Below are 21,971 nucleotides of genomic sequence, written 5' to 3'. Positions count from 1 at the left end.
ATTTGAACTTTAACTGTATAAATAACTCAAGATCATCAGACATTCATTCTGTAGATGGTTTAAAGTGATTCGAGCTCAGGCTGGAGTAATCAATGTACTCAACCCTCCTCCCTCTTGTGTTCTCTCTGTTTTCAGGAGGTCCTGAACATGCTGAAGGAGAGTAAAGCCGACATCTTCGTGGACCCAGTCCTCCACACAGCCTGCGCTCTGGACCTCAAACACCACTGTGCCGCCATCACACCCGGCAGAGGACGACGTGAGTGCTTTCACAAAATATACTTCTATCTATTAGCAATGTTTCCTGGCTCATGAAGGTCAATCTGTGTTCGGATGTTTGTCTTAACACACTGTTGCTCCCTCTCTCTGTGCAGAGATGTCGTGTCTGATGGAGGCGCTACAGGACAAGAGGGTCCGTCTGCAACCCGAGTGTAAGAAGAGACTCCAAGACCGGATCGACATGTGGAGCTACGCTGCAAAGGTAAACACCGGGAGGAGGATTTCCAACAACCAACTGGGGATGTGTTTCTAAACTATTTACTGTTGTTGGCCTAAAATGCTGGTCAATGTTGTGTCTAAGCTGCAGTCCCTCCACCTGCCACTAGTCTCAGCTGTAGATCAGGTTAAAGTTTACTGTTGTAATGTAAGGTTCAGGATCAGAGGATATCGATCCAACAGCTGATCAGAAATTTCATTTAAAACTGCCGGTAACACCTCGTTGGTGGAGCTTTAGAAAAATAAACATGATTCATTAAACAAAAGCCAATCCTGTCTGCTCAGTATTCATTGATTCATCCATACTTTAAAAAAGATTTGGTTTGGAGAATCATGTAAAGTCATGTCACTTGCATGGCTACGCAGCTGTTCCACTTTCCTGCAGCAGTAACCCGTCCCTCCCTGCAGGTGGCGCCAGCAGAGGGCTTCTCAGACCTCGCCGTGCAGGTGATGACATCACCCTCCAAGAACTACATCCTCCTCATGATCACACTGAGCGTGTGCATCCTCTTCCTGGTGGGGCTGCTGTGCGGCCGGATCACAAAGCGAGTGACCAGAGAATTAAAGGACCGGTAGAGGATGGGCCCTCGAAAGAGACTGACCCCTCCTTACCTTCCTCCTCTTCTTCCCCCTCCTCCTCCTCCTCCTCCTCCTCCTCCTCCTCCTCCTCCTCCTCCTCCTCCTCCTCTCAGATGCCCAGTCTGTAACCAGCCAACCTGCACAGTGCCAACGCCAGCGCCCACATCTGGAACTCTTCTGTTTACTGGCTGCCGCTGAATATTTGCATCCGATGCAAAACGCCCCAAAATCCCACGAACACTCCGACCTTTGAGGGAGCTCTGACTTTCTGATTGGAGCATTTTTTTCTTGATTATCCCCTCCCCCCCCCAAAAAAAATCTGCTTCTGCTGATGACTTGGTTCGGGGTCGGATGTGAGGACGTCCGGCATCTCTTGAGTTTCTAAATATGCGCTGTCGATGATGTGACTGAGGGCTGCTGCTTCTGAGGTTAGGATTGCTTTCCCCTCGTTGACCCCGATGCTTTTTGTGATATTTAAAGGAGACTGGAGCATGAAGAGAGCAGCTTTTCAAAAGTGACTGTGGCTGCCTGAGTTGCACAAAGAGCAAAATTAAGTCTTGAGAACTTTCAGTTGATTTCTGTGGTGTAACCAATGTTTTTCTATATTTTCTCATCTTCTTCACTCGTGTTCTGGAGTTACATCCAAACCGCCAAGTACGGATCTCTGCGTTCGGTCCAGGTCCTCAAGTTCTGGATTGTAAAGATGTTTCAGATACTTTCACCGTGTCCTGTCGCCCTCAGCCCGTTCTCTGTTGCCTTTAATGAAATGACATAACACACGTCACATAATGTGCACACAGAAGCTTCATTTTATAACTAAACAACCTGCAAGTCTGGGTTTAGTCTCTGTGACTGTGTCAGTTATTTTTGATATGGATAAAGCATTTCAACCTGAGACTAACAGCTGGTTCTCTCTGCATAGACGGTTCAAGTTTGATTTTATTTATGGATGAAGGCATCAAAGAGCTCAGATCACCGTATTTAACCTGCACTCAGCTGAAACATCATCGAACAGCTTCACCTGAGGCTGAAATCTTTAGTTTGGTTTGACCTGATTTTAAAGCTCAGAAAGTCCTGCACGAGTCCAAACTACAGATGAACTACAAAAACAAGTCACATGACTGAAGAGGTTCATTATCGGTTTCATTTTCAAAAACAGTGTCCTAAAACGATCAGTGGGTAATAAGTCTAGCAAAGCATAAAAAAGCAGCTAGCCTGGCTTCGTCCAAAGCATCGACTCTGTATAAAGATGGACGACACGTCTTCACCTCCTGTTGTAAAAAAGTGAAGCTGTCACGGGCGCTGAAATCTTACACATTAGGAACCAGGGCCGGTGCAGTGGAGATCAGCTGGTGGAGCAGCAGAATCGACTCCCCGCTCTTGCTGTCGATCAAAACTAACGTTCAACTTACCGATAATACGAAGAAGGTCCCTCCCTCAGTGCTCTTGATATTTCCTCTCACTGCTCCTCCTCCAGTCTGCCAACACAGCTCTGCAGTAGGGATGGGCGACGATATTCGAATATTCGTTCACTTTGTAAAAATCGAAGAGTTACTTTGAATATTTTCTCATCTTAACAGTAAAATTTTTCCTTGTTTTCACCGGTGTCTGGTTGTTATACTGTATTCCCGCCAGACAGTGGCTGCAGGGCGTCTTAGAGCTGCTTGATTTCTGCATTAAATAACAGAAGAAGAAGAATGCTAACTGCATTAAATAGCAAAAGAAGTAGAAAACATTAGCAACAGTTGCAGCGATTTTCTGCGTTTCTGAATGTCACACTACTACACACGTATTTCCAGAGACTGAGCATGACTGTAAAATGTAAAACGCCAATGATTATCAAAAAGTATTTCAGCTTGAAATGCCCATCCCTACTCTGCAGGAGCAATGTTTACTAACAAAGCTATCAACCTTGTTTATGCTTTAAATAAGTAATTAACACTAAACTTCTCAACAAAATGAACACTTTGGAGAATATCTGCATTTTAGAGTCGACTGGTGTAGATAAGAGTGCCTCAGTTAACATGGAGGAGGCAGGCTTTATGACTCTTTATGACTCAGCCAGTAAAGGGAGCCTTAAAAGTTTGGCTTCACTTTGGGGGGAGCTGTCGTGTCGTCCATGTTTTCATACAGTCTTTTAAAAAAGGAGCACCCAGCATCCTCCTCCACACAGATACACAATAAAAGTTTCTGTTCTCTCAATTTTCTTCTCAAACTTTGGACTGAGCCAGGCGAGCTGCGTCCCTCTGCTACACTGACACCAGCTCTTCTGACTCACTGTGTACAGCCTGCTCATCACCCAGCAGCTTGTTTGCTTCCTCCACGTGGCCAAAACAAACAAAACAACACACACTAACAGCAATGAGAGCAGCTTTAAGTGACTGTAATTATTTATGTATTAAATCAATGTTGCTTATGAATGATTGAGAATCTGAAGCAGATAACTTTGATTTATTTCTACATATGACACGAGCCCAAGTCTCAAACTGACTGATGATTATAAGGATGCATAATCCCTCAATATTTGACATTTGAAATACATGCATATCTTTGTGTTGAAGGCGGGTGACTGGTAACTGTAACTAAAGAAAGGAAGCATTATTTTGTATTTATTTTTTGTATCTAGTTGATGCATATTTAATTTTGCACTTTAACTTGGTGTACGTCTGATCTGCTGTGCATTGAGCTTCTTATTGTTTGCAAACTCCAGCTGATGTGAACATCAGCCTCATTCATCTCATGTATTCGCTGCTTTTGGTTGTATGATTTTGAAATCACACGTATACGGAGTGTGCAGCATGTACACGATTATATCTGCTCATTTACAAAAAGTTAACAAAGCTGAAGTTACAAATCAACTTTTAAGGGTTTTGTGCTTGAAATGTGTCGTCTGCTACTTGAGCGCGGAGTCAGAGCATCATGGGTGAGCTCGCAGCTTTGAGTTCTTCTGTTTGTTCTTCTTGTGTCTGCTGACGTCAGAGCCAGAACACAGGAAATGAACAGAGCTATCATAACCAGTTTGGTACGTCGAGTCTCTACGTGTACAAACTTTATCAGTGTGCAGTTTCTCTTCTGTTCAGATCATGCCATGTAATATGAAGACGTAACAGATTTATCATCATGAGATTTGATTTTGCTGTACAGATAAAATTTGTCAATTTAATAAAACTGTCTGCAGATTTTCATATCTTCGGCTCTACCTGACTCTGTTTTTGTAGCAGACGCCGCGTGATGCTTTCATGCTCTGAGCTGGTATCACATGTAGAAGCAGCCTCTGTTCTTACCTGAGTGCAGCTCCACAGGTGAGTAACATCGAACATTTGATCCCTGTAAAGCCTGGACCATCAAATAAGTGCCAGAAAATTATAATTCTCTGAAAATGGAGTGTTTGTTGGATAAAAAAAAAGAAATTAAATACCAATTTTCATATATGAGTTTTAGTTTGTATCATATTTGAAACATCAGAAATTTTGTTGCAATATTTAGCTCAAAGTTTCTTCTTTTTTAAACAAACTAAAACGTATAAAAACAACATTTTTAGCCTATTAAACTTTGAGTTTCCTTCAAATTTTCCCTAAAGTAATTTCAAACCTAGAAATTATTTTTTCCCATATTGCACAACAACGTCACACATAATTTGTAGCAAAAAAACCTTATTTATTGTATATTTATTCTCTGAATTGTTCAGTTTTTAGTGGAATTGAATGAGCAAGACAATTATTTACTAGGGAGCCATTGTAACATTTAACCAGTCATCAATTATCATGATACAGCAGGTTACACATATAAAAATACAATATAAGTTACAAATATCTCAATTTCTCCTCACTTCTCAGCCCCCAAAATATAGGTGCCAAAGACTCACAACCCCCCACTGTCCCTCAAAGTGATTTAATGTGGCTTCATTTAGCTGGTCTGCAGAAAATCAGCCTACCTATATGAGCATGTGTCTGTGTTTGCTGTGCCATTATGAATTAACCTGCTGCTTCTGATGCTTTTCATAATGAACTGTTCACTAACCCTAAACTGAGGAGTCATCTGGCAACAAGAAAGGCTGAAAACTAATGACATGTACTTATTTGCAGGGTTTATTATAAATGTAACTACAATTTTTGTCAATATTTTTACAATAATGGGTAAAAAAAGCAAATTTAGAGTACTTAAATTTAAACTAAAAATCTGGAAGACAACTCGGGACCCCCCATTAACGTCTCGTCACCCCCCAGGGGATCCTGACCCACACTTTTGGAACCCCTTCTCTAAATATACCTAATTATGTCATGCAAATATGTTCTTAAATAATAAAAATACTGTATGTTGCTTTATGGAATGAATAATGTATGAAATTTAATACAATTTTAATTGACAGATCTCCAAATAAATCCCCTTATATACCTGCTGTATCAATTTGAATCATAAACACACTTTCAACCTGGTTTGACTATAAATGAAGTTATGAAATATTAATTAGTTTTACATCAATCCAGTAACTGTTCCTCTTGAAGTTTCAGAAACAATTTGAACGTTTTTTCATTCAAACTTTTTAAAAATTGTTAAAAATATCCCTGAAAAGCCTGGAGTGGATCTCTGATCCACAGCTGACATGTTGGATGTCTCAAGTGACGTCCTTCTGGTGCATGAATGACTCACACCTGGTGGATTATCCGTGCACTGCATGTCTCTGATTGTATTTTTGGAAAAAACTGATGATGTAGAGGTCTCAAAAACTGATGTATCAAATATGATACACTTGGCTTTAAAGAGTTGAGTTTATTCCAGAGGGGTTGAGAGGTTTTCAATAGTCTCAGCCATACAAGTGTTTGTTTTAATTTTATTTAGGGATGCTTGATTTCATTAGAACAAAATAAAAAGTCTGTAAACTCTCAGATGAAGAAAGCCATTTATTGTTGCTTCCCACTTTGTGTTCTGTACACGTTACATGTCTGTAAAGAAAAGGAAGGAATCAAAGAAGCAGCACAGTCGCGTTAGTTATCTGTTATTTGGACGTCTACGTTGGTTAGCTCAGCTGTTAGTAATGCTCTGATCAGCAGGACAGAGACGACTCCCTCAAACAACCACAAACTTTAACATAAAAATCCCAAATCCCACAAAATATGATCACATATTCAAGACCAGCAACACACCACCATCCACAGGTTCAAATAAAAAAGCTGACTCTCTCTGCCTCAGCCGCTCTAAAAGGAAGTTCACTAAATTAAAAAGGAAAATAAATTAGAAAGCAAATAAGATGACTGCTACTTATAAAATGTTAAAGTAACAGGTATTAACAGTTTACATAAAAGAAACCAGATCACTTATGAAACGACTATCAATAAAAAAGAGGAGAGAAAGTGAATTCAGTGTTGCACCTAAACATCTACAAAATAACCAACAGACCGTCTTTACACTGAATGTGGAGGGGGAGGGGCTTCAAGGGGTTTACAGCCAATCACGTGCTGCATGCATAATCAAAGTGTACAGATTTTAAATTCCAGGTAACAGCAGGTGAAGGTGTTGATCAGCAGGCTGCGTCCCTGCAGACAGCTGTAGTTCCCTAATCAGACAGCAGGGGGCCGCTGTGATATCTCCAGCCTCAACTAAGGCACTAAGTTCAGCCTCATGAGTTTCTCAGCTACAACCACAGCTGAGGGGGAATGAAGAGGCTGCAGTTCCTTTGATGTCCCCTAGATGCTGCTATACAGGAAAATGATACAATATAAAGGCTGACTAAACTCTATTCTGATTTATTCTACATTGAAGAAGTTCATTTTGAGCAATGAGTTGATTTAGTTGATGATGAGATAACTAAAGCTTGCATTTTTGAAACTGACACATATTAGGTTTTTCATTAAGAGATGACAAGACTGATACATCTTTAAAAACCTACATCAAACAACAGGTTGGCTTAGCTTAGCATGTAACTGTGGTCTTTAGTTTCCACCTGCCGTTAGCAATCAGAGTTATATGTTTGTGATACTGAAATGCATCCTGGGAGTCACTTCAAGTAGAAATTATAGTTTGTCTCTTTTTTTCTGTCTTTTTTGGTCAATCGTTCTCTTACAGCTGAGCAGAGAGCAGAGGAAACGCCACACTGCCTCCTCTGACCATCTGGTGGATCAGCCCACGCTGGTTACTGGATGCCGCTTGTCATTTTTTCCTGAGTCTGTCAGGTCAATATCTGTCTGCAACACAAAACAAAAACTGAAAATGCTGCAGGATCGGCAGGAACTTAACAGACGTGCATTTAACCCAAAATCCTCCAATCAGTTAACACAAAGTTTGACATGCTTTCTTTTTAATTGGTCATTCCCTCACTGTATGAAAGTCTGTTGGGAAGAACAAACTCTTTTAAAATTCAGGTCTCTATGCTAAGCTAAGCTTAAAACCTGCTGGTTTTGAGAGTATCGTCAAGCTCTGCAATTAAGCAAATATGCAAACTCACATGCTGCTAAAGTATTTATTTTTAACACCATTATTTTGGGGTGTGCTTCTTTGACTGACAGGTGTGTTTCAGCCAATCACAGTCAGCCTTGGTGGATGATCCCTCAGACACACAGGCTTTGTCATTTTCAATTAAACAAGCCCTCTCACTCTATAGTAACAGAAAAGGATAGAAGTAAGTGGAAAACAAAAAGTATTGTTGAGACTCTGTTGAGGGTCACGTCCGTGTGTTTCTACACTTCACTGTCAGTTCATGATGGCAGGCCTCCAGAGACTTCTCTCCGCCTGTAAAGCTTCTTTCAAACAAAAGTGTCGTCGACCTCAGACTGAGTAAACGTCACGTGGACTTTTCCACGGGCTGGTCTCAAGAAAAAAAAAAGAAATGAAGAACTCTGTGACGAGTTTGAGTCAGATACCAGAAGCCTCTCGGTTTCAGAGGCTGTGTCTACGTGTCGGCACTAACAGCTTCTGATTGGTCCTGGCATCTTGAGTGTCATTGTACCATTGGCTAGGTGAACAGAGGGGGCGGGACATCAGGTGGGGGAAGGCTGGACGTAGTTGGCGGGATAAAGGCCGACTTTGCCGCTGCTCAGCTGTCCTTTACACCAGCCCTGCTCGTCCTCCTCCCCCATCTTCAGCAGCTCCTCGCCTGCAGGAGGAGAACACGACAGAGTCAGTCCATAGAGGTAATAAAATAAAGAAGTGAGACTTACAGGCAGCGTTCATTCATGATAATCAACAGTGTAGAGAAGAGGCTTCCTGTCTGTGTTTATCAGTCATCTGCTCCGTGTTCAGGTTAAGCAGAGCTGAGCTTGGTGGAGATTTTCCAAACTAAAGTCTCTGCCCGGTGGCTCAATCAGGTCACATAAACTCTCTCACCTTTCTGTCTTTAACCCAGGAGGCACGCAGATGACCGACTAAAGCTGCACAGACTCAGACAGCAACCTTACCCCCTGCTGGAACTTCAGTCCCCAAAAAACCTGACAGAGTTTATCCTACTTACTGTCCTCTTCACCTTCTTTTCTGTCACTGTTCAGTCTTACAAATAAATAAAAAGGCAGTATTGAGATACTACATGTTGTGTTTGTGTGTCCAAGAATATCTGTTAGTGGTCAAAGATCATTGTGCCACGGTTCAATTAAACCTCAATCTCTACGGTGGAAAACTAGTCACAGTTCCAAGCAGGTAGAGCCGACACCCTGCTGTGTGGTAAAGCAGCTTTAGTGTCCGGCCTGCAAACTTCAGAGGAGGGAAAGAGACGACTGGAATGCTTCTCAGAGTGGTGAAGCAGGACAGAGATGAACCAAGTGGTGTTCTCTGTGTCATCACTGCTGCTGGACAAAACTTTAAGCATTAAAAGGGAGACTGGATGCTGAATTTTGTATCCTCACATGGCTAAGGTTGGCCTATGATGTAAGTAAAGGTTATATTTCCAGACAAAACTCATACTGTTTTTAAAGCCAGCCAAAAACTGTCGGCTTGGATATGAAAGTTAGAGTCTGCAGAATTGTGTCTCCCTCTCCTTTCTGCCAACAAAATCACAATGAAATGTGAGACTTTGTTCTGAAAATATAGCAGAGTCATGAACACAGAGCCCCCTGCGTCACACTGCAGCAACTCCCTTCTCTTCCACCATGGGTGGGCAACTTTACAGAAACTAGGAGGAGTGAGTTTGCTTTTGATTTTGTATCTGAACCAAACAAGCCGAGCCCTTCATGGTTAAGCTTACCAGAAAACTCTGAACCCATGAACTACCCGACTACTTTTTACAACAACTCTGTCTCTGCTACTCTCGTGCTTGAAGCTCCCCAGCTTTGACATGTAACAGACTCCACGTATGCACAGTGAGTGAACAGGAAGAGTGCAAAATTGTTTATCTTCACTTCAAATGTGGGAAAATGTTGTAAATGAGTAAACGGTGCCCACAGAAGAAAGTCACGACTCCCTTCATGAATATAATTTGCATAAAAAAGATGAAGAGTGGGATTTAAAAAGAGGATCTGTATTCATTCATTTACATCCAAAACAAAAGCACACATTGACATGTGACACGTCTTTGCCAGAGGAGTGATGGTGCTCATGGGAAATGTAGTCTTCATTTGGGGCCATCAGAATCAACACAACATGAAAACTCCTCACAGTGCCTTTAAATAAAGCTGACTTGACTTTCTGACAGATCATCACAGGATTTATGGATTGAATTATTGTTATACACATCAAGACAGGATGAGGTATGAATTTAGGATTCTTGATATTCAGACGGATGTAAAATCATCCATCATCATGATCATGTTCATCAATCATCAATCATCAATCATCCTTGAATCCTTGATTCCATATCAGGAAGTTAAAACCAAACATTCAAGGTTTTATTTCCAGCAAGAATTTCTTTGTTGAAGCAGGTTAAATATTAAATAAAACCAATTTCATTGCATCTACAATGAAACATTAAATGTTATACTATCAAAATAAAAGCATCTGTGTGAATATTTAAAGTAGAGTTGAACTCAAAATGCTTTTACTCTGTAGCTTGTTATTTTATCTGTTCAGTTTTCATCTTCCTCGGCTTCAGCAGCAGATAGAGATGATTTCAAACTACTTACACTTCAGGTCCGTCACAGCTGCACACGTTCAACTGTAATGAATTATCTCAATCTGAAACTTTTCTTGCAATGCTCCAATTTAAGTCACAGAAATAAGACAGTTAAACTTCTTTATAGTAAAAGTAAAGTATGTTTTTATAGAGATTAATTAAGTTCCACGGTTTATTCCTTTCTTGATCCAAACAAACGCATACAGTGTTAGTGATCTACTGAAGCTGCAGTCTCTCTTACATTAACTTCACTTTAATAGCTAAAGCTGGGAGTTTACTATGACTCAGATGGATTCATTAACTTACAGCTAGAATCTCAAAGGTCATGGAGTATCCTGACATGCAGGCTGAAGATGTAATGAGTGTGTTTTATGGGCAGGTCCACACTACGTTACAGTCTTACAGCAGCTCATCGTCAGCGCTCATGTAGGAAACTGTGTGCTCAACATGAGTGTGGGTGAATGTGTGAATAAAGGAGGAGGCATCACAGGGACAATAGAATAAAACATCTCTCCTGCTTTCTCAAAATGTAAGGCTGTGATGTAATACCTTAAAATACAATATTGCCATTTATATTGAAGCAAGCTGTAATTTCATAGAATTGTGTAGACCGGTCCTAATGTTCATTAAAAGAAACATCAGATTGAAATTTCTTATTTATATTGATTTATTTTTATCTCTTTGTTTTTAAGGAGGTTAAATCTGACAAACAAATTCTACATTAGTGAGAATGTTCTGCTTTATTTTGTCTTCTTTTTGAGTTGATGAAGACATCACATGAAACAGCTGCATTAAAACTGAAATGGTTCAAACCAAACCTCCCTGCTCCTCCTCCTGTGATGCCTCCCCTCTGTAAGCATTAGTAGGTGTTAATACCTGCTTTAAAGCTGAGCTCATCGGCCTCCTGGCCTGCGTAATCATAGAGTGCTCGTACTCGCACCCCCTCTACCTGATCCTCCTCCTCCTCCTCGTCCCCCGCCTCCCCAACGCCATTCACAGCCAGCACCTTCTTAGGAATCTCCTCGTCTGACCAGTCTGATGAGTAATCTTTCACCCTGAGAGAGAGAGGTGACATGAAGACAAGAAGACGGGAGATATTAATGATTATGCAGTCTGAAAAATGAACATCATCATTGAGAGGAAAATACTGTTGCAGCACTGATTCACCGGCTCCTGAACGCAGCATCGGAAACAAATCATATTAACATCCTTCTCAAAATAGCTTTTAGAATCAGTGCTTTAAAATCTTTATCTGCACAAGATGTAATAACGTCACATATACCTCTACTGTGTCTGTTTTTTAAAGTCTGTAGTTTCTCTTCAGGTTATTGTGCACCTCAAGAATCTCCTCATCCACTTACTGAGGTCATCAACTTATTTGTTTTCCCTTCTCTCTGATCCCTCCATGACTCTTTCTTACTTCATATTTAACGTCTATGTGTTATGCAGCAGGGTAGAGTGTCAATGCAGACCAAAATAAGCCTCTACTTCCACTGCTGCTTTTACTAGGTGTTGTAAATAATCTAAGAGAGGATCAGTAGCTGCTCCACACATCTCCAGGCAACCACAGCTGGCATTTTCATGGATATCAAGTGGAAAAAGGAGTGTGTGAAGATTTCTGCATGGTGGCCTTCACGCTGTGAGGAGATGAGAACTGAGACTATATATGGGAAAACTCTCAGAGGGACACAAGAAGTGGTGTGGCTGATAAAAGAGATCCTTTTCTGTCTTTTTGTTTGTTTGATTTGACTGTACACTACCAGTCAAAAGTGTGGACACACCTTCTCATTCAATGGGTTTCATTTATATTAATTATTTTCAACATTGTAGATTAATACTGAAGACATCAAAACTATGAAATAATCTGGTTTTGCCATAATCTGGATTACAACAGTCGTCAAATAGGGCTATCCATTGTGTACTAACCCTACCTCTGAACAACACAACTGATGGTCTCAAACACATTAAGAAGGCAAGTCATTCTACAAATGAACTCTTGACAAGGCTCATGTTCATTAGAAACCATTGCAGGAGACCACTTCATGAAGCAGACTGAGAGAATACCAAGAGTGTGCAAAGCTGTCATGAAGGAAAAAGGGGTCTACTTTACAGAATCTAAAATATAAAACATATTCTGCTTTGTTTAACACTTTTTTGTTCATTAAATTATTCCATATATGTTCTTTCATCGTTTTGATTTCTTTGGTATTAATCTACAGTGTTTCCAATATTTAAAATAAATACAAACCTTTGAATGAGAAGGTGATTCCAAACTTTTGACTGGTAGTGTATATTTCATGCACCACAAAAACCTATAAAACGTCCTTAATACACTTAAAAATGGACTCAGAAACACAAGTAATTGAACTGCCTTTCGTGTTTGTAGTTAACAGGTTTGCAGCATTACATCTAGAGATGATGAACATGACAAACTATGACTTATAAGAATCCCAAACAAAGTGATCATTATCTCTTTACAATGGCACCGGTTAGTGGATGGCGATGGTTAAACAGCCTTCTTTAAAAGGTTCTCAGAGTGATTAATTCGCTGTTAAAAGAGGGAAGATGAGATTTTTTGACAGAGATATCGGTCTGTACATTGTTTGAGTCCCTCATGTTAATGCAGCTCTTCCTCTGAGTGTCTAAAAAGTTCAGTCATATGTGTAATCCTGGCTTGAACCCCTGCTGTCATCCCTCCTCTTCTAGAAAAAATATTAATGTGGATTTTTCAGACTTGTGAAAAGATTTGGTTCAGTCGAGGGACGGATTTTGGAAAGAGGGGATTAGATAAAGAAGTAGAGCAAGTGACTCTCAGCCAAATGTCTGTTACTTTTGAGGAAACTTGGTGCTGGGGAAATGTAGAGAGCAGCTAAATCTGGTAGAGACACACACAGATATACAGAGGCAGCTCTCTAGCTTCTAATTACAGTGTGTTGTGTACAGGATGTTAACTCCTCAGGGTGACTACAAGACAACAAACTACACCACATGGTGTACCTTTATCTGTCTGGAACACACACATATGCTTACGCGCGCACGCACACTGCTAATGATCCTGCAGTGGAAAAATGCAGTCTTTGAGAGGTGATGTAACTCTTGTATTTACACTAAAAGCAGGAAGTGGATCCAGTCCTGTAATGAAACAGTGTGGCAGCGTGGATTGTTATAATCCACGTGCAGCAGACGTAGAGGAGTCTGAGGAGGCGTCTTCCTACCTGCCCGTGTCTACGGTGATGGGACTGGGCGGGGCGTCGTCTCCACCTGAGGGGACGATGTTGGTGAGAGTGACCACGTTGTCCTCGGAGTCTCTGCCTCGTTCCTTCCTGCTGATGGAGCGACTGGAGTCCGGAGACCACTCCTGAAAACATGAACACCAACAGACAGATTTTAGTTTCATTTGAAAAAATTAACAGAATAAAACCTCAGATATGTTTGTGTTCGTCTGGAGACTTTTTAAGCCTTGCTGCTTGGTTGTGTGTGAAACAAAATCAGTGCACTGTCTGAGTTGTTAACAGGACCGACATTGATCCAATCATGAGAATAAATAAAGTGGATTAAATGTTTTGAAGCTGATCAGTGTGCTGCAGGTCAAGGAACACTTAATATGTGCCAAAAGAAAGGGCTTTATGATGCTTCAAAGCACTGATAATATCAAAATATATAACATACACCTACTCAAGGTTAATCAGACTTCCTTAAAGTTGACCATGTCTGCGGCAGTTAATAGCCTCACTTTGGTACCGGTCTCTCAATAAAGGGGTCGAGCTGACTGGGATATTCTGCAGGTAATAAACTGACAAGTACTTCATATCATCCCACTTCAAAAACCAAACTATCCCCTGAAACCTGTAGGGCTGAACCTCAAAACAATGCAACCATCACAATGAGTGATCTATAGGCAGACACTCTCAGGTTGTGAGAGCTGAGGTGAAGACATCCTGCTGATAACAAACTTCAGCAGTTGTTTCTGCTTTAAGCTTTACAAAGACAGGCAGGTCAATCACTTGCAATAGCAAAGATGAAAATTTGAAAGACATATTTGAAGACAGAAGTATGTTTCTTTTGGATCACAGATTCAGCTGATCTGATGTGAAGCTAGACTCTAGCATTTAATAATCCAGGAAATAAGCTAAAGTGAAAGCTGATTATTGGAAAGTGATACAAATCAAAACTTCCAACAGAAGCTAACAAGAGTAATAACAGCACTGAGTGAGACTTGACTTCATTAAGCAAACTAAATCCTTATATATCATATGACAGGTTCTGATGTGGATCCTTGTCTATAAATAGACCTGTATTGTAGTCTAGTCAATGAACACTCTTCACTCTGTGGTGGGTAATCAATGGAGTCTGATCGGGACACACCCAGACAAAAACACACACAGGACCAACCTCAGGACATAATCACAGGGTGCCGACAGGAGAGGTGGATACAGTTACTGGTGTTTACTGTCTCAGTGGAGCACAGAACAGCCTCCAAATGATCACTGCCGCAGGAGGTGTGTGAACAAAATGTGCTTACAGGTACAGATCTGAACAGTTTCTCAAATATGACGAAGACAGAGGATTATTGCTCCTCCTTACTTTTTAAAAGTCTTCATTTTTAAGGTTAGAGTGAAAAGAAAAGGAGTTAGAGTTAATAGTATGAATGACTACAGTTTAAAAAGTCCTCACAACTACTGAAAGTAAAAGTGTGTAAGTGTATAAGACAACGGCTCTCTGTTTGCGTGTGAGCAGCGTTGTGGGAACACCAGAGGATTCCTCAGAGGACCAAAGAGATTCATTTCTTTCTGCCAACATCCACCGACTCTCTCTCTCCCTCTCTCTCGTGTTTTAACTTCTAATAAACAATGGAGCTAAACAGATTCCACTTTGTCATCACAGGAACATTTTTCACTATTTTATACACCGAGCGTTTTTAAAAGACATTCTCAAAAGCCAGATTTGTTTCAAACATTAGGAGAATATCATGTTGACGTTCCACCCCTGTAAAGGAGTAGGACTGGGTCCGGTAGGTTTCTAGAGAAACACGTTTTTTTTAAATCAGCTTATGGATTCCTGAATGTAAAGATTAGGCAGCAGACGTAAGGGCCAATGTTCATGCCTGCTTACAAGCTTAAGACAAGCATGATGCAGCAAAAAAATCCACCTTACATAACAAAGCATTTTCTGCAGCAGGGGTACGAATGCAGCTTTTTGCTCGTAGGTCAAAATAACACTGAACTGGAAAACAAAAATATACGTCAAATATAAAACATGACACCTGTAGATGGTGATATAGGTGTTTGTTTTTTACACCTGTCGCTGTGTCCCGTTGGTGAATTTGGAGGCAGAACATTTTTTTGTTTAATCTTGATCTTTTTATGGAGCCTTTTTAACATCTAGCAAGGGACTACAGATGTAAACTAGCCTTTTGGCTAATTCTGGCATATTTACAAAAAAGTTAATTAATATGCATTGTCCTTTTAAATTAATCAATCAATCAATCAATCTTTATTTGTGTAGCGCCAAATCACAACAAACGTTATCTCAAGACGCTTTTACAAACATAGGAGGTCTAGACCACTCTATGTCAAATTATGAACAGAGACCCAACACCAAGACAGGGTAAGACTCAGTCTGACCCCACCTTAATCCATCATGAGCATTGTACATCGCAGTATTTAGCTAGTTACAGTGGTGAGGAAAAACTTCCTTTTAACAGGCAGAAACCTCAGGCAGAACCAGACTCATGTTAGACAGCCATCATGCCTCGACTGAGTTGGGTTAAAACAAATTAAATAATAATAATAACAGAGAAATCATAATCTTATGCAATAATGTTTGTTGGAGCTATTTACATTGTTTCGTTTATTTGATTATTTTCACTTTAATCAATTAATTTATTGTTATTTCATTTAAGGTAATTATAGGATTAAGTTTGATGCCATAGGGGTTCTTAGTATATTTCGTTACTCACTTTTGTAGGTTGATAGTTTTTGCTCCCGGTGTTGTGTATATAGATGGGCAGGTAAGATAGGAGGGGCGTACACCAAGGGAGGTAAATGTATTTTTTTAAACCACCAAGATACTGAATACTTGGCTGGACATTGGCAATCTTTTGGACACCGTGTACGATCCACTCTCCCCGTGCCCCGTGGCTGTTTTTTTAGTTTTGAGTTATGTAAAGTTGACCAAATCAAATAGCCTCTACAATGTTCAACAATCCTGAATTAAATCCTGATATCACAAAGGGTGCACTGAGACTGTCAAAGAAAGAGGTGTGATCAGTTTTAGAAGACGCAGTTTGTTTCACTGTGTGATCTTATTTTGTTTGCCACCACTGATATCAGTGAGATGCAGTTCTCCACAAGTTAGTACCAGAAGGAAACAACTTTTCTTTGTGCATACCTAAGGATAATAAGGAAATCAAATCTGTATTTTATATTGAAAACAAAAACAACATTCCAGCTGAAAACAGCTTCCAAGCATGATGTGATGGAGAGAGTAAAAAAAAGTCTATCATGGAGAAAACCAGAGAGAGGTGAGAGCAGGAGAGAAACAGGCTTTCTGAAAAGTAAACCTCTGAGATACAGGAAAGTCCTGAGATCTGTTTACTTCTTTAGTTTACTTCTTTAGTTTATTCAATTCTTTGTGTTATTTGCATGTTTTGTTTAAAAGTGACGTACTACAAAATTTGTCTGCTGATGTTTGTAAAAAAGCAAAGGATCGTGAGTATTTATTAAACTATTCTAAAAGAAGATATGGCAAAGTAAAAGAGTGTTAGTGGAAAGTATGTGGAAACATTGAGTGTTAAATAAAAATATGTGAATAAATGACTGACTTATTTGTGTTCTGCTTAGTGTTTAAAACAAAAGTAAGAGCTGCTTCTTGTGCACATTAAAGTGTGTATCTGGACTCTTTTCATACAGTCGGTCCACCTTAAATGAAAAACTCTGCAGCTCTGAAGTGACGAACCCCAATCTGACAAGCTTTGTTTGAACCGCTGAGTCTGAATGAGCTGCTGCATGTCTGGGTGAGCACACTTGGAGTCGTTTAAATTTTGCTTTTCATTCATTTCATGCAGAGAATTTGATCTGCTCTCAGACTTTCTTTGGTCCAGTTCCTGAGTTTTTGGTATCGTGTGTCGAGTCTTTTGTAAAATTTGAAACTTCAGAATCCAGGTCACGAACAGTGCACACACACAAACTCATGCACAAACACACATTAGCCAGTGTGTAGCTGCCAAGAATAAAAGTGGAAGGTGGGAGGCAGACAGGAATTCAGATGATTGTATCTCTATTATGAGATGAAAATTGAATCTGCAGATCCTTTCACAGACAGAAAACAGGACAGAACAACAGCTCCGTCATTGTGAATCAGGAACAGAGAGAGAGGAGGGTGTGGACATTCCTGCGTGTAACTGATCACAATCAGTTATATCATCCTCAGGCTGGATTCACAAAGGCGTGGGTTTAAGGAAGTTCTGTTATTCATCAAAATAAACGTCTAACCGTTATTATTTTCACTGTGGGATAAGACAGTTTATTGAAAGCATTGTTTCCTGTTTTTCACTGGCGTCTGTATTTATAACTTGTTTGTATGGACTGTGGGCTGGGGGTTTATTAGGTAGTTCTATTGTCTAATTATTATTATTATTGTTATTTCATGTACAGCATAAGTGAATAAATACACTGTCTCCTCTACTGTCCTGCAACACAACTGAACCTGAACCACTGGTAACAAGAATCAAAGGCCAGAGCTGAAATAAGTAACAGCATCCACCAACCACTAGCCAGGTGAGCTGGATGGAAACTTGTACCCTACTCAATGAAAATCCAAGCATGTGGTGGTGCACGTAGATGCAGCGTTTTCCACAGCTATGCCTGCTTGCATGTCACTATATCTGTGTCATCTGTGATATCTGCTCCAGCTGAGAGGGTTTTTTCAGCTGCTAGACTTGGAGTTAATAAGATTAAGAACTCAACATTCGTCAGAGCATGTTGACACATTGATTCCACTGAACACAAATGTTTTATCAGTCGATAAAGTGATACAGACTGACGACTGATGATGATTTTAAAATGTTTGTTTGTTTTTTTTAAATGGTATCTGTTGACTTTTATTTTGGTAACTGCTGTCATGTTTTGGGGAGACTGCCACGTTCATTACGAATGTTGCAGAAGGCCACATGTTTCAGTGACAGTTAAAATAATATGAAAGTAAATATGTTGCGAAATGCAAGAGCTTGTAGACTTGATGTGAGAAATTGCAGAATACGAATGGAGAACTTGTGGATCAAAAATCTGAACTTGTATGTTTCATTTTTCACTTGTAAAAAAAAAATCACACACGTCAGCTGAATTTGAAGTTACAGAAAAAAAAAAACTACATGGGAGCTTGTGGAAAAAATGTGAACTTGTATTTTGAAAATTGACAGCTGCAAACTTGTAACCTAACATTTATTCTTTTTTTTAATTTACGTGTGTCCATTTTCCAGTACAACCACAACTCGGGGATTACAACCTCTGAAATCGGTCCCTGTAACTTCACAAATGTGCTTTCTTGCATTTCAAAGTGACAAATCTGCGCGCTTGACTTTTGCAACACTTCTTGCGATAATGTGTTGCAAAACAAACTTTCACTTGTAGCTCCGGGGGGGGGGCAGTCGCGGTGGTAGGGGGGTGAGAGGTGGGGATTGGTTAACCAATCAGAAATCAGAAGACAAGCGCTGTTCTGCTCTGCTGTCCTCCTTCCGTTTAGCAGCGGCTTGGCTCCACTATGGCTCACCAACTCAGGGTAGGTTTATCCCAAAAGCTACGTTTTGGTAGATTGGCACTATGATTGAGCAGTCAATAAACCAAGCAAAGCATTCACTGTAATTTTGCCACCGTACGTTATTAAAAATGTTAAGTTATAGTGGCATCCATTCATTGACTATACTAAGATTTCTGAGTGTTTTCACCCACTATGGTATTAGTCACTGTGGAAGATCCCCATCTCTAACTCCACACAGACATTTGATTTCTTCTCCTGCTTTCCAGAATCTGTTGTTTTTTTCATATCTGTAAATATTTGTTTGTCCTCAGTGGCCCGCATTGGTCTGCAAATGCCACGCTGTAGATTTCCACCAACAGCCACACAGTCCTGCATTTGTGTGTGTGTGTGTGTGTGTGTGTGTGTGTGTGTGTGTGTGTGTGTGTGTGTGTGTGTGTGTGTGTGTGTGTGTGTGTGTGTGTGTGTGTGTGTGTGTCTGTGCTCAGACATTCCTGACCCCACTCAGAGCTCTCAGTCTCACAACAACTCTTTCACCGTCAGCCTGTTTGAAATTCAGTCTGTCTGAAACACACTGAACGACTGCAGCAGCTCTGCTTGGTGCTTTTGTCTTCATCGAGACGTTTGAGGGAAATCATGAATGAAGTCACAGAAATAATCCCAAAGTGTGAGCACAGTTTAGAATGTGTGTGTGTCAGTGTGTGTGTGTGTGTGTGTGTGTGTGCGAATGTGTGCGTGTGTTTTAGTGAGTCTGTCCACACCTCAAACTGCGGCCAGTTCATGCTCATGCCCGGTCCGTGGGTGTTCCTCCACCATCGGAGATCTTCGGTGTCATTGGCTCCCTGGATGGTCTGACCCAGGTCCCGGTGCAGACTTTTAAACCTGTTGGACAAAGTGAGTGTCAATCCTCTCATCCCCACATCTGCTCCCTCCTCCTCCTCCTCTTTTTTTATTCTGTCTTTGCAGATTTTAACACTATAATAAACAGACTTGAGGTGCTTATTAAATTTATGTGATGATATGCTCTAGGGTCTACTTAGTGTTGTGTAATGACTGTCACTGAGATTTGATAGCAGACAAATGTTATAAACTGCAGCCAATAAGGATTTTATCAGTTTTTTCCAGCACTGTTATTCATTAAACTATATATTTTTTTCTTTTACTTTGTATTCATAAACATTCCTTACTTGTAGGACATTAAAAACAACTAAAACAAAGTAAAAAAAGGTTGTTAGTTTCTCTGTTAATCAAGCTAATTGTCTGTTTGAAAGTTTCTTTCTTTGAAGATTGGTTCTTTGTGAAAAAACGTCTCTTTAGTCAAGAACACTCTTCATTATTCACTATATTTTTCTGGCACTTCTTCTTTTATACGAGTTGCCTCAGTCTTCTTGTCAGTGATGAGTTTGCACACCCAAAAAAAGACAGTTATTGCAGTTTTAAGGCGACACAGATTGTGGTGTATCTAAAAATAAATGACAGGCACTGATAAAGAACAAATATCAGGTCAGCTTTGGCTTATCTCCTCAATGTGACCACGGTGTTGTCACATTTAAGCTGCATTTATTGGAGCATTCAGTTTTGATCACTAAAGAGCAGCAAAACAAGCGATAAACGTGACTGTGAATGTGTTTGTTAACAAACTATGATGTGCACATTCAACAACACTGAGCAACACGGAGCGTAGATTTGAGCTCAGGTTGGTGGCTGGCTGATTGGTGTTAGAAAAATGTGCACATGGTGATTCACTTTAGGTACTGAGAGACTCCATAAACTCAAGTCTGAGGGGGTGGTCTGTCATTACTGGGACCAGGCCGGGAACCTTATCACTCTTTCTGTTGACTTTTATATTTGAGAGCACAGAATCAGTAAAGTCGACCATTAAGAAACAAAGTGCAAACAGTTCGATCTGCAACAGTTACTGGATGACTTTTCAAAACGTTGCACAACATGAAGTTTTGTCTGATCCAGTTTTGTTCAATATTTGAACAAAGATCTTTCTGGACTTTTCCAATCAAAGTTTCTATGGAAACAGTAGCTTGTTTAAATAGAATGAAAAGGTCAATAGTTAATGGACAACACTGTAAGTTTTCTATTAACTCCTGTGTACATACACATACATTCACAAACATCTAAACCCTGACAGATCTGCATACCTTCGTTCTGAGTCATGGACCAGGTGATCGCTCTCTTTTCCCTGATAGTAGTGTGTATATGTGTGTTATGTTTGTGTATTTGTGTGTGTGTGTGTCCTACCCGTCCTTGGAGGATAGATCGAGGTGTGTGTGGATGTCCAGCAGGAGCTCTTTAAAGAAGCGCAGCCTGTTGCGCTCGGCCTCCTGTGTGAGGTCGAACACCTGCTCCATGTCCTCCATGTACCGAGGGTTACAGCGGTTCAGCTCCTCCAGAGCCTTCGAGTAGCGGTCCTTCGCCTGAGAACAAAAACACATGCTGAGCTACACTACAGCACAAAGTTCTCCTGAAATTAAGAGAATAAAAAGGAGAAAATGAGAGTGTCTGAGGTTTCAAACATTAAAATAAAGGATTGATTGCTGCTCTGTGTTCGGAAGGTCTACCCACTGTGAGGGACTTCACTCAAGTGTCAGTCTGTTACAGCTGCTGGGGAGAAGCTGTGACTGTTTCAGCTGAGTTAATTAACATGAAGGAAATAATATTTCAGTCTGATGTTTCAGGGTTTTTATTCAGCAGCTCACTGTGTACAAAATAGACATAAAAACTGAGTTAAAGCTAATATACACTCTTTGATTTTGTTTATATATCGCACTTCATATCCTTATCTGAACTCTGAACGATGTCATCACAGATTACATATTTTTCTTGTGTCGTGCAGGCGTACTTTGAGGCCCATGGGGCAGCAAGTATCAATAGATAATTGAGTGCTCTTACAAACGACTGAGTCCTGTAATCCTCCAAACTATCAGGTGATTCATGATATTGGATTTCATTCCCTTGTTAATATTTGCTCTGCTTTGTGAACTCTGTGGGCAGACTGCTTCTGAGTCAGTTTCAGGATTCAGGACCTGCAGCGTTTTGGGTTTGTGCAGAGAACGGAGGAGACAAGCCCGGTCACGCTTTAAAAGTCAAAAACACACAG

At 40.4% G+C, this 21,971-nt stretch overlaps 2 protein-coding genes across 4 annotated transcripts in view; one reads left to right on the top strand and one right to left on the bottom strand.

Moving 5' to 3' along the window:
• LOC117810539 (Golgi apparatus protein 1-like) overlaps positions 1-4,258 on the top strand; it is a 39,317-nt gene extending 35,059 nt beyond the window's left edge. Inside the window, 3 exon segments of the mRNA XM_034680428.1 lie at positions 136-256; positions 372-478; positions 901-4,258. Of these exon segments, the coding sequence (XP_034536319.1) occupies positions 136-256; positions 372-478; positions 901-1,068 (396 nt within the window). The 3' untranslated portion in view covers positions 1,069-4,258.
• A 1,699-nt stretch (positions 4,259-5,957) lies between these two features.
• Positions 5,958-21,971, bottom strand: part of pacsin3 (protein kinase C and casein kinase substrate in neurons 3) — a 39,695-nt gene continuing 23,681 nt past the window's right edge. For all 3 annotated transcript variants that reach the window (XM_034681026.1, XM_034681025.1, XM_034681023.1), the window contains 5 exons: positions 21,113-21,288; positions 19,621-19,741; positions 13,321-13,463; positions 10,982-11,160; positions 5,958-8,161 (listed from right to left, as the gene is read on the bottom strand). In XM_034681026.1, coding sequence (XP_034536917.1) covers positions 8,046-8,161; positions 10,982-11,160; positions 13,321-13,463; positions 19,621-19,741; positions 21,113-21,288 — 735 coding nt within the window. In that variant the 3' untranslated portion in view covers positions 5,958-8,045. The remainder of the gene's footprint in view (positions 8,162-10,981; positions 11,161-13,320; positions 13,464-19,620; positions 19,742-21,112; positions 21,289-21,971) is intronic.

Source organism: Notolabrus celidotus, chromosome 3 (assembly GCF_009762535.1).
Source record: "Notolabrus celidotus isolate fNotCel1 chromosome 3, fNotCel1.pri, whole genome shotgun sequence".
Lineage (NCBI taxonomy): Eukaryota > Metazoa > Chordata > Actinopteri > Labriformes > Labridae > Notolabrus > Notolabrus celidotus.
This window is presented reverse-complemented; position numbering and strand designations above follow the sequence as displayed.